We start from the raw sequence: 11,764 nt of genomic DNA, 5'->3' as shown, positions 1-11,764 counted from the left end.
ATGAGAGCTGTGGCGTTTAATCAAGCAGAGGACTGTGACTAAACGCTGATACCGGTATTATCTTTTTCCAAAGTATTTGATTACCCCCTCTGACTAAACTCGTGAGGTCATGGCTTCAGTCTGTCTGTATGTGTCAAATCTGTCCTTTCAGTTCACACGGTATATTTGTGGCAGCCGATGGGATTGCCTAAAACCAAGTCATGACTTCATCTGGAGAATTTCAACAGCAAATCATTTTGATGGGTACGTGTAATCTGTCTTTCTATCAACCACGCCTTGACCCCTGATTCATCTCCAGTCTCGTCTTGAGGACCTAAAAACAGAATGAGACCCCACCGGGATTAGGGCTTTGAACCATCAAGTGCCCCCGACAGCTGTGAACTGGCCCCTCCAGACACTCTGGATTACTCCCATCAGTCTACCGTTAGATTTTACCCGGCGTGTTGGGGCTCTTAGACAGAGTTATAAATACGAGCAGCACTTGACAGAGAGTTCATGTTGCTACTGCCACACAGCCAAATTTGGCCCCTGTGTTCAATCCTCGAGGCTTCGAGTGAATCAGCTAAACCAACAGTCACTAATTCCAGTCAGCCTGGATTGGTTTATTAAAGGTCTCGTTGCAGTGAGTAGTTGCTTTTCGCAGCCTAACCACTTTCCTCGGTCTCGTGTGACTCAGAGGCAGGAATATAAAATCTTCCCACACACCCCCCTTGAAAGCTCACAAGAGGACATCATATGCCGAAATCAGATCAGCACTGTAATTAGGTAGAAATACATATGGATCACACACTGAGCTGCTGGCGTGGCTGATAAAGGTATAATTAGTTTGACACTGAAAATCACTGCTTTATAGTGAAAATTTACATCTGAAAACTTGATTGTGGAAGAAGAAAAAAACACTAAAGAGGAGGAAAAGAAATAAAAAGTGTGAAGTTTCTCTGACCTTTCCATCACCCGGCAGGCTGTCACAACTTTGGCTTCAAAAGGTCAGGATAAGTAAGAGATAAAGTCAAAAGGAGGATTTTCGATCCATTGTTCTTTTGGCTAATGATCTTGGTGATAGTGATAAAGATGACCACATTTTACCACACTGGTAAATATATAGATTAATGGAGGAGAGGTTCCTTCTTCAGATTTTTTTTTTTTTTAGGGAATCACTGGAGGCTCCTCCTCTTCCAAACTCTATTACGGTTGTGGGAACTCCCTGCTCCGTGTGTCATGATTAGGTGAGCCGAGGAGGCGTGGGTCTGGAGAGAGGGACAGAGAGAGAAGCCCAGAGAAGGAGAGGACGTTGAGAGGAGCTGACGGAGCATTAATGAGATACTGGCCAGTTAGACTTACAGGGATGCAGTTTTAGTCACATTGAGCCACTGTTTTCAGGCTTCATCTGAGGACTAAAAACGCCAAAAAGAACTGGAAACTTTCGTCTTCCGAAACAAACTTTAGTGGATTAATTTATTCATAAAAAAAAAAATGGGCTTGGAACGATTTCGCGCAAAGACGCTGGGGACTGTTGCCTTTCTCAGCCGCTCATTCCTTTGTATTGTCGGGCTATTATTCACGGCTTCCCTGCCTGTCTGCGAGGCGTTCAACTTGGACGTGGAGAACCCAGCTGTTTACAGTGGACCTAACGGGAGCTACTTCGGATACGCTGTTGACTTTTATTTGTCTGATTCTGCCAGGTGAGTTTATTTATTACGCGAGTAATGTACTTTTCCGAAATGTTATTTGATTAACAAATGGAAAAAGGGCTGTGCTTCAGAACAAAGTGATGAACATTTGTGTGCAATCTCGACACTTCCAGACAGCCAGTCGTATTCAAATGCATTGCGCGCATCATGCAAACTTTCCACTGGACTGTTTTGGAGGTTTTGGCCAAACATCTACAGCCCCTCCGTTAAAGTTACAGCGCAAGTTTCCGATAGGAGACTCATTTCAAACACACTTCGATTCTGGGGTGTTGTTTTGTCTCTGATATTATTATGCCGAGGTTTTGTGTATATGCTGTCTTCCCTGGGCACATCCTTTACGCACGGCGCATACGCCCTCGGCTCACTCTAACTGAATATATCTAAGAAATAACATTTGTCTTCTAAATGGATCACAGTACAAATCCCAAAACTCTAATATAAAAGAGTATCTTTTTTCATCATGAAAGGTGATGAACCCAAACAAAGATTGGAAACATTCCCCATACATCATAATCTCATTGTGCCACAAAATCATATTCCTTTATGACCTTTTAATCTGCGCCTGGCCAGGGCTCCTCGCTTGAGCCTTTAACAATCAAATCTTTGAAATGCTGCGGCTGGTTGTGAAGCTTCCTGACTCAGTGGAGATGTGATCCCTGTGACACTCTGCATTCAGCGACCGTCTCCACATTCTTCCCGAGAAACTTTTGGCATCAGTCATATTAAACTAATGCATTCGTGCCTGTGGTCAGGTCTAATGCCACAGTAGCCTGTAGAGAATATAATGGGAGTGGGGAGGTTTCTGAGTGTCCTATGAACATATAGTATCTGCATTAGCACAGATTCAGGAAAGTAGCTGCATGGGTTAATTTAGTTGCTGACAGATGTGCATTTGTGTTGTTACCCATGTTCCCAACCCTGTAATCCTAATAGTAATTAACAAAATGTTATGTAGCCGCAGTCAAGGTTTCACTCAGACATAATCAGGCTTCCTGGCTGAGTCTGTGTCTGCTGAGTACCAGCAGTGTCTCAGACCACTGTTCAACCAGCCAGCATGCTGGGATTTGAGAAAGGGCTTTGTGCCGAGTAAGCCGCCAGCAGCAGCTTTAGTTTCCCTGTTTCTCCTCCCCACTTCCCTGGGCGGCAGACACTCAGACATGAGAAGATTTCCCCCCTCTTTTCTGGCCCTTGCTGTCTCTTTAAAAGCCTTCTGCTATTGGTCTCAATTTCTCTGCCTGGGAAGCGGGGGCTTCAGGAGATTGGTATGATTTAGGACGTGAAGCTTGTGTTCATATACCCGTCTTCTCTCTCCCACATCCCCCGCCTTTCTTCTTCCTATGCTGATGTCATTCTGCAGAGGTTTTTAATTCATCCTTCGCCTAGACCTTCCCCCACTGTCTAGCCCCGCTCCTCATCATCTCTCCTCGTCTTATTAAGAATAAGACACGGCGGACGTCATTTTACTGATGACTTAATCTGAACTTTTCTACAGCTGAGACAGCCTTGCTTATGGAGGCTGGGATGAGACAATTGTTTGTGTGTGCAAAGCACAGTTTCCTACAGCTCAGTGCCTTGTAATTTTCCTCCTGATGATATGTATTCAGGAGTCAAATGTCAAACAAAACAAAGTATGCGAGAGCAGATTCAAGGTCTTGACTCATCGCTTTATCTGCAAACCACATGCATCTGTCACTTTTCTGCCACAGATTCTTAGAAGTTCGCACATCAGTTGAGACATTAAATGAGTTTCTGTTATCGCTTGTTTTACCATCACATCATCATCTCCCACTCTTCGGAGATGTGAGGAGTGGGGGAGTAGCTGCCACCCCTGTGAGGTCAGTGTAGGGACTGTGAAAAGATTCTTCTTGTCAGGATGAGCTGCCGTGAGCCTGGCTCCAGCTTTGTCGGTAATAATTACTATTGCTTTTAGAAAAACATGTGTTCGTCACTGCTCAGACTATGGTAGAGCATTTGCAAATCAAGACAAATGGTAGATGTAGAGACAAGGGATAAAGATACTCCTCCCATTCATACATATCCCTGCCAGGCAGACAAATACAAAGGCTTACTTTCTCCTCCTTTGAAGCTGATCCATGACATTGGGTTTATATATGTGGGTCTGTTGTGCCCTTCGGCCTGATTTAATAAAATTAAATGTGGACACTGGTGGGCGGCCCACCATGGAAGACTGCCCGAGGATGTAGTCTGTGAACCGTGTGTGACAACTCTTGTCAAATGCACACAGGAAGTGCAAGAGGATATATGGTTCCCTGTTGTGTATGTATGTTTTCCCATGTTGAGTGACAATGGACTTTTCAAAGCCTTTTTGCAGCCCGTGTAAGTTAGTCACCACGCACTCCCACTCAGGCTACAAGCACTTCTGACGGCTGACTCTCTTGTCAAACACTTAAAAATGAAACATCAGCAACTGACTCCTCTTTGACTTTCTCTGGTGCCAGGCAGGGACAAGGGAGTGGATCCTTCTCAGATAGACATGGTCAAAGGTCAGGGACTGTAAATAATAGCAGACTTGGCCTGGGGTGTATGAACAGACAAGACAGGTTCATGTGTTTCGGTGATATACTGTTGATGTGCATTAGCCTACAGATGGTGTGGCCATGACGAGTACATACCGAGGTTAGCCAGGCGGTTTAGGGGACTGTCCAGAAATTTAACTTGTGAAACAGGGTTACAGTCAAACTAATATTGACATTGGACTGGGGTCTCTTTTGACTAGTAAAGCTGCAATGTTTTCTTTGTGTCTACGCCGAGGTCTCTCTCCTTGTAAGATCAGTCTCATTGCTGTTATTGTTTTCGCTGGTGTCCCTTTCCATCGTCCAGTTTCTAAATCAAGCCAGTAAGTGTTTGCACTGCAGGAGCACAGCTTGTATATTTAAGTTGCCAAGCTTTTCCTCTACCAGGTTCTCATTGTTGCGTGCAGACAAAGGGGCCCTTTGTCTAATGGCAGAAACTGTTTACTGTTTTCAATTGTGGGAGCTCTTACTGTGACTCAATTCTTTCGTCATTTATTGGGGCTTCTGAAAAGTTGCTTTAATGCTCCCGTTGTCAGACGCTATATGCACCTATGATTGTAAACTTAGTGGGTTGGGGCCTTGGTGTCTGTTTCTGTAAAGGTCAGTCAGGATATACTTAGCATGGTTACACTATAGTCTGTCTCAAACAAAGTGCCTTTCTAGACTTTACTGGTCTGTTGCTAAAAGATGCTTTTTATAATGAGCTTGTGTGTGTTTCGCTGGAAAAAAATGTCAGTGTGGATGGTAATGATGATTTAAAAGGGTCTCCTGTCACCTTTGCTGTATTAGCTGGGGAATTTCTCGAGGACGTCATGTCTCCGTTGGAATGGGTTTGGCCACCGGTCAGGGTCGTCCTGACTCATACTTTGCTAGATTTAATCTTCGACTGCCAGCAGTCCTGGTTTGTTTTAACCCCAGGTCACACAATGAGTCCCATCTATGGTAATTTGATAAAGGCTATCCTTTATATGGCAGTAAGTGTAAGCATTGTCGGCACGTGCATAATAATAAATTCTGTTGGCTCCCACATTCAAATCTGTTCTAATGTCTGAGATGGAAATAGTATGTAACCAATGGCCATTCTTTTCTATGAATGTGTGTTTGTGTATATGTATGTGTGGGTGCAGCAGGGGTTGGGGTGTGTGGTGGCAAAGTGCTCCAACAGCTGCAACCCCCCATCCTCGTCACCACGTTTAATACAACGGCCTCTCTATCCTGAGGTGAGAGCCCCAGACCCCCTGATGTGGCCTTTGTGGAGAGGTGTGAACCACCAGCAGTTAAACTCCCTGCAGGAGGACTTTAGGGCAGTGGGGCTGTGACTGGGGACCGAGGGTCTGTAATTGTGGTCGGGGGTGGGCGACAGTTTGCTGCGAGAGAATGCATGGACGAGACCACGAGTCATTTTGATGTTGTGCCGTGATAGCTGGATGTTTCAAATTTCTCACTTGCCACTTGTGGAATAACTTGGCAGGTTGGTGGTTTTAACAAAACAGCTGCTGGTTTTCCCACATTAGCTCTGAAGGCACTCGTGAGGATGGCAGAATATGAGATAATTGCTGCTTGTTGAAAAGGGAAGAAAAAACAGCGGTGGCTTAATCAAATCGGTGTCAATTTGCTGATCTGCTTAACAGGCTAGTAGCTCCTACCCAGCTGCAGAGTAGCGTAAAATCATAAAATCCTAAAGTATTATTTCAAATTGTGTCTGGGTGTCCACACATTTTTCCTGTGTGACAATAAACTGCATTATTTGACTGTCTTAGCAAAGCGGATTTTCTAATTTCCAGGCCACCTGTTGCCCAGCACTGTTATCCTTTAGAGGATACAGAGGAAGCAGTTACTGCGGGGATACGGGATCAGATCCTTGACAGACTGGACTGTTTATCTTATCAACACTGGCTGACGCAGGTTCAGATCTCAGTGGCTTCTTTTCAAATGGATCTCGGGATGTAGAAACATCTATAAAATGTTAGAAACCACATAACTTGCCTAACGTTTGTAGAGCTTTTGTTTCTGGTGCAGTGATTTACCAGTACCATATGACTGTTAACAAAAAAAAAAAAAAAAGTGCCGTCGGCTCAGCACAGTAGACGCTCTGTAGTCAGCGTATGCCGTCCCAGCAGGCACTGCTACTCTCATCATCTTCATACTCCTGGATAGCAGCACCGACAACACGTGTGTATGTGGTGCGTGTGTGGAAAGACGATCGTCCATATGGCCGCCGTAAGGACTCAAACAGCTTCTGTCTGGCCTTGGGATCTGAGGAGACGCGAGACTACTCATATGGCTCCATGTGGTCTAGATTAAGTCATCACTTAATTTAGTGATACTGCTTGTGCTTTTTAATTTTAGTCATTCAGCTGATCTCACTCTTAAGGGCCACTAGTGCTTTGCAAAAAAAATCAATATTGCCGTAGCATGATGTCATGCAGTTATTCATTTGTTGAACATGCAAACTGACGGTCCAGCTCCGTATCCCTGGTGATGTTTAATCGGCATCGTTTCAATGTGTTGCTGAAAGGATTCTTCAAAGAGCCAGGGAGGGAGATGTTTGTTGTATTTTGTCACGTACCATTACTCCACTGAAGCGGTGAAGGTCAAGAGCTGCCTCTGGCTCAGATCAGGTCATGGCGTCTGAATTTACTGATATGGAACCACTCCAGTGTTTAAGTACGTGTTGATAGCGACGTGTAAACTACATACATGTTTTTCATGGGTGTTGCTGAGATAGTCTCACTTTTTTCCCCCTCAGCCTTTCCCTTTGCACTCGCTGAGCCATGTTTATGACAGCAGATGGTGGCTGCAGCCAGCACTTGCAGGGCTGACGAATGTGATTGTAATTTTTCCCTCTTTCTAGCTTAAAGCTGTTATAATAGTGTTGAAGTGACATCAGCCTTGCAGCTGGGTGGAAGACAATTAAAAATGTGCAATGGGGGAAAATGGCGGACCGAACAGAAGGGGGTAACAAAGGAATTTGCCTCCTTTCTGTAACCTCATCATGAAGCGTATTAGCCAGGACCATGCGCAACAGTGTCACATCAGCAAGTTCCAGCACTCTGAAGCACCCTTCATTTCTCAGTCCCACATAAAATAGTGGTTGCAGTCGAGCAATTATGGTGTGGTGAGACTTTTTTCCCCCCGTCTGATTGCTTGACCTTCAAATGAGACAAACCAAGTGCTCGGTTACAGTGGGGCTGTTGTTTACACATTCCTCACTTGCAGCCCAAATCATTTACAGTAGTTTAATTAATGCTTAATTGTCGGCTGGGTGGTTGAGATCATTAGTGGCTGCTGTGTGGCAGCTGGTGGGACATGGTGAAGCCGCTAATGCTTTTAATCAGCCCTTACTTCCACCACTAGGACATTGCTCAAATCCCTCTCTTGTGAAATAGGCTGGCTGTTTATCTATAGCAACATGAAACTGAGAAGTGAGCAAACATCATAATTTAATTGTCCAGTAGCCAGAGTTTTTCATTGAGCAGAGTAATCGGTTTGAGAGGATCAGAAGCGATTTTTCGTTGCTATTCAGATGCATACTGAGCTACGTCTATGATGGTTCTGCTTTCACTACCCTACAAGTCTTTTGTCTGACCTTACTTTAGCCTTTGTAGCAAGGACACACCTCGTAAGCATGTCTGTCCTCGTCTCCGACCAATTACATATTTTTACATACCAATTCTAAGAGTCCGGCTTTTACAAAGGAATTTGTAATGTAACACTCAGCCGACTGCAGTTAGAGCTTCGTTAAATGCTAATGAAACCAAAGCTGCACCTTTTCAGCGCACGGCCAGTAGATAAAGTGAAAGGGTGGGGAAACCGCCGTCTAGAGCTAGACAGAGATCCTCCCCCAGATATAAGACCCATTAAATGCTAATTCTTCCTCATTTACAAAACGTTCCGATTACAATCAATCTGTGTTTGTGCGTGGATCTGTGTTTGCACATCTGCATGTGCAGTGTAAGGTAGTGAAGCTAGCTTCAACTGCCAACTTGCTGATTAAAGCATGATCTGCTTGTTTTGTTATTTCCTGTAGTTTTTCCCCTTTGAAAAGCTGCCACGGCCAACTATTGCTGGACTGCGTTCAAATCTGATTCAACAAAAGATGCCGTGGCTTTCAGTTTCCTTGGCCTCATTGTACATGTTCCTTCAATGGTGTCATTTATTGCCTACATATGTTAAGAGGCTTTGTGCTCAGAAATGTTTCAGCCTGAATTAGAATTAATCATACTTACAGTTTTTAAAACATATTTTCCCCAGGTAGATTGTATTTGGGTGTGAGAGTTTAACAAAAGCGAGAGTGAGCTCTTCAGGTGTCTCATTGTGCAAATTCCCAAGCCAGCAACCGCTCTCTGTGATTTAGATTAGTGTACAGGTGCAGCTCAGTTGCTCCACTGGGATATTCCTGCATCTGAGGTCAGGAATAAAAGGGGGACACTGTTTCTTCCTTTCCAAGACGAACTGGTTTGTTTCATTTCTCCTCTTTCAACACAAACCAGGAGTTTCTGCTCCGCATTTGGAACTGGCATTGTACCGTGTCTCTTCTGAGGTACTGAGACTGTGTAATATTAAACTCTGTGACTTTCTCTTTGTTCTCTCCCAGTTTTCAAAACCATAGATGCTGAAAATATTTCAAAGCTTTGTACTGACCACCAACACACCAGCTTTTTTTTTTTTCCACAAGCCATCCCACAACTTTCTGCAATTTGTCATCTGAGGTAATAGATAGGTTCAGTGGGATTAATTATGGCGGATTACAAGACCTTGGAAGATTGCACGGTTTAACTGCCGTTTGACTCATGCTGGCTCTTCCGTCTTCCTTTGGACCCTGCTGTGTAGTTGCCCTTGGGGCAGGTTGCTAAGTTTAACCAAGATGTAAACCTTCATGCACTATTGGACGATATGAAGCAGGAAAGGGTGTATTCTTCCTGTTTTTAAGCCCCCTAGAGACCATCTGCTCTCAATGGTCCCATGCCTCCTTTACCCACATCAATGACTGCAACTATCTCTGTGATGCTTGTTGGGTCAAGTGGGTCCAGAATGAGGTAATGCTTAAACCATCCACTTAAGGAACATTATCTACTGTGCATTTCTTCCTAACTTATCCTTGCCCAAATATTGCCCGTCTCTGTTTACATCGTTACTCTCTGCTTTTTCTTAATCTCTAAACACTGTCCTACATGTCGTTACCCCGTGAGCTCACCTATGACCTCACTATTCTTCCTGTCTTGGTTAAAGCGGTCTGCTGCCCTCCCTGTAGTTGTACAGTGCATCTCCAAGGACACCGATGTTTCGCATCACAGCTGTAGAAACAAGAGTTTGACTCCACTTAGCCTGTCTACTCTCTTGTTTTCCTGCTGAATCGGGCCCACAGGGGACCATGTGTGCAAGTGTTTCTCCTCGTGCGTCTAAGTGCGTGCTGGTGAATGGGAACGTGAACATCGCACATGTCATAGCAGCAGTTTCCAGTGATTGCATGGGATTATGAATAACAGCGCTGCAACCTGTTAAAATGTTTTGCTGAGTCGGAATACAACAGGATAAGTGGTACTGCATCTTGTTTAAAGCTCTCGGGTTGCAGGCTAATTTTCTAGGCCAGGCTAGAAGCTGTTGAACAATAGTTTGACAAAGTTTTTTGCTCTCCCTTGCAGTGCGAGTGTGGTGATAGGAGCCCCAAAGGCCAACACAAGACAGGTCAACGTTAAAGAGGGAGGGTCTGTGTTCTACTGTCCATGGAGCCTCAGCCAATCAGACTGTCACAGCATCGAATTTGATACTGAAGGTAAGTCTTATGATTCCCACAAAGACAAAGAGAGCTCATAAATTGGGAGGCCTAAGACCTGGGACCTTTTGACGGATTGCTTACTTCACAGATTTTAAGGAAACAACGCTAGACAAATTAGTTTCTATGCATGTTTTCATGTCGCAGTCTGACTAATACTTCCCCTTGTCTTATTATGTGGTTGTTTTGAGAAGCTGCAAAACTGAAGGGTGTTTTTGACCTCTCTAAAGAACTTCGCGTTGCTTCTCTGTGCACTTCTGAAGCCATGGGGGCATTTCCTTTCTGGATCAGGCGTCCCTGTTCCACTCCACTGAACTGTTGTTGGATACGCTGGTTCCTGGACGTAGGATGATCCTTTTTTTCCTGTTTGTGTCTTTTCTTTGGGGATGAAAAGAATAATGGGGTGTTGAGGAGGTTTTTGAAGGATTCTCCTTCCTTCCTCCCTTCAGGTCGTGTTTGCGTTGCCTTGCCTCAGGAGGCATAGCGAGATAAGCAACCAATAAACAAATAGGGCAGACAAAGAGATATCCTGTTTGCATGACAGATGAAACACATACTTCACATACTGCCATTCTCAACAAAAAGGCTCCAGTTTAGTCAAAATTAAGTAAAGTGCTTTAAGAGAAAATGAGGAAGTCTGCAAGGTTGTCGAATGAATGGATTCAAGTTTCAGTGTGTTGACAGAGTACCCATCGGGCTGCTTTGCACAATGGAGCCTTGGCAAAGTGCGGAAAACACTCTGAGAACAACTAGCTTTTAGGCTAAACACACACAACAGGTACAAGCCACTCATTTTAGATCGACAGTTACTGTATCTCTTGGCTTATTTCCTCCTAAAAATCTAAGCTCAACTTTGCTCTCTGGCTCAACATGGAGAAATGGAGTGTTTCACAAGCCTTTATTTTTTTTTTATTGGACACATGTTGCTTGGTACCCTGGGCTCTACTATTTTTTTTTCACTGTTTTTCTTGCAACAGAAAATGTGTTGTGCATCCATGGGTGCTGGCTAAAGGCCACAGGGAGTGATGTCATGCACAAGTAACGAAGCCTCGCAGTAAAGGTTAGTCCCCTTTGCTGTCAGAGAGTGTCCTTCATACTTTGAAATGGCTTTGAAAGAGAAGATTTGAAGGCCAGAGCCAGCTCTGACATCTGGATCATGGTAGAACTGCTGCACAGTGGAGTAGTACTCGGTGCACGGACATCTGCATGCAAATCTGACTATGACGAACAGCTGTTACATGGATGACATTTACGGCTGCGAACCACTTACTGTATCCCCGTCTGTCTTTGCCAGTCCTGATGGTAAAGGCTCGAGCAAAATAAAAGGAAGACATTCCTGGATTTTCCTGCTGAATGCTCAATAAAAAAAGGCTGCAGCGTACCCAGTATATTCTTAAAACAAAGTGGTGTCAGAGGTCTCTCTTTTTCTCGGTGCGTTTGAGCTCTGACCCACAGGCCACAGACCCTCTTAATTAGCCTAACTAATTGGGTCAAAGTGGCCGGAGACCCCCTCCCATCCACTTCCTCTTCTGCGGAGATAAGAGCCCGTCTATGGATTTGAGAGGAGAAGAGGGGACCGAGGGGCAGCGGTGGAAGGAAGGATGGGAGGAAGGGTGGAGGAGGCGGAGGAGGAAAAGGGTTAGAAACCAGAGCCCTGTTTCTAGGCTCTGTCCCCCTCTCCTCCCCTGCTGTCGGTACTCCCACAGGGGGAAGCTGATGTGATGAGTGAATTTGGCCATTTGTCTTCTACCCCACTGACACAC

General features: G+C 44.7%; 1 protein-coding gene across 1 annotated transcript in view; it reads left to right on the top strand.

The window, feature by feature from the left end:
• Positions 1 to 1,218: 1,218 nt before the first annotated feature.
• Positions 1,219 to 11,764, top strand: part of itga5 (integrin, alpha 5 (fibronectin receptor, alpha polypeptide)) — a 31,257-nt gene continuing 20,711 nt past the window's right edge. Inside the window, exons 1-2 of the mRNA XM_047580780.1 lie at positions 1,219 to 1,682; positions 9,871 to 10,001. Of these exons, the coding sequence (XP_047436736.1) occupies positions 1,474 to 1,682; positions 9,871 to 10,001 (340 nt within the window). The 5' untranslated portion in view covers positions 1,219 to 1,473. The remainder of the gene's footprint in view (positions 1,683 to 9,870; positions 10,002 to 11,764) is intronic.

The sequence above is a fragment of the Mugil cephalus genome, chromosome 1 (assembly GCF_022458985.1).
Source record: "Mugil cephalus isolate CIBA_MC_2020 chromosome 1, CIBA_Mcephalus_1.1, whole genome shotgun sequence".
Taxonomy (NCBI): domain Eukaryota; kingdom Metazoa; phylum Chordata; class Actinopteri; order Mugiliformes; family Mugilidae; genus Mugil; species Mugil cephalus.
Note: the sequence above shows the minus strand (reverse complement) of the source record. Positions and strands in the feature narration are given on the sequence as shown.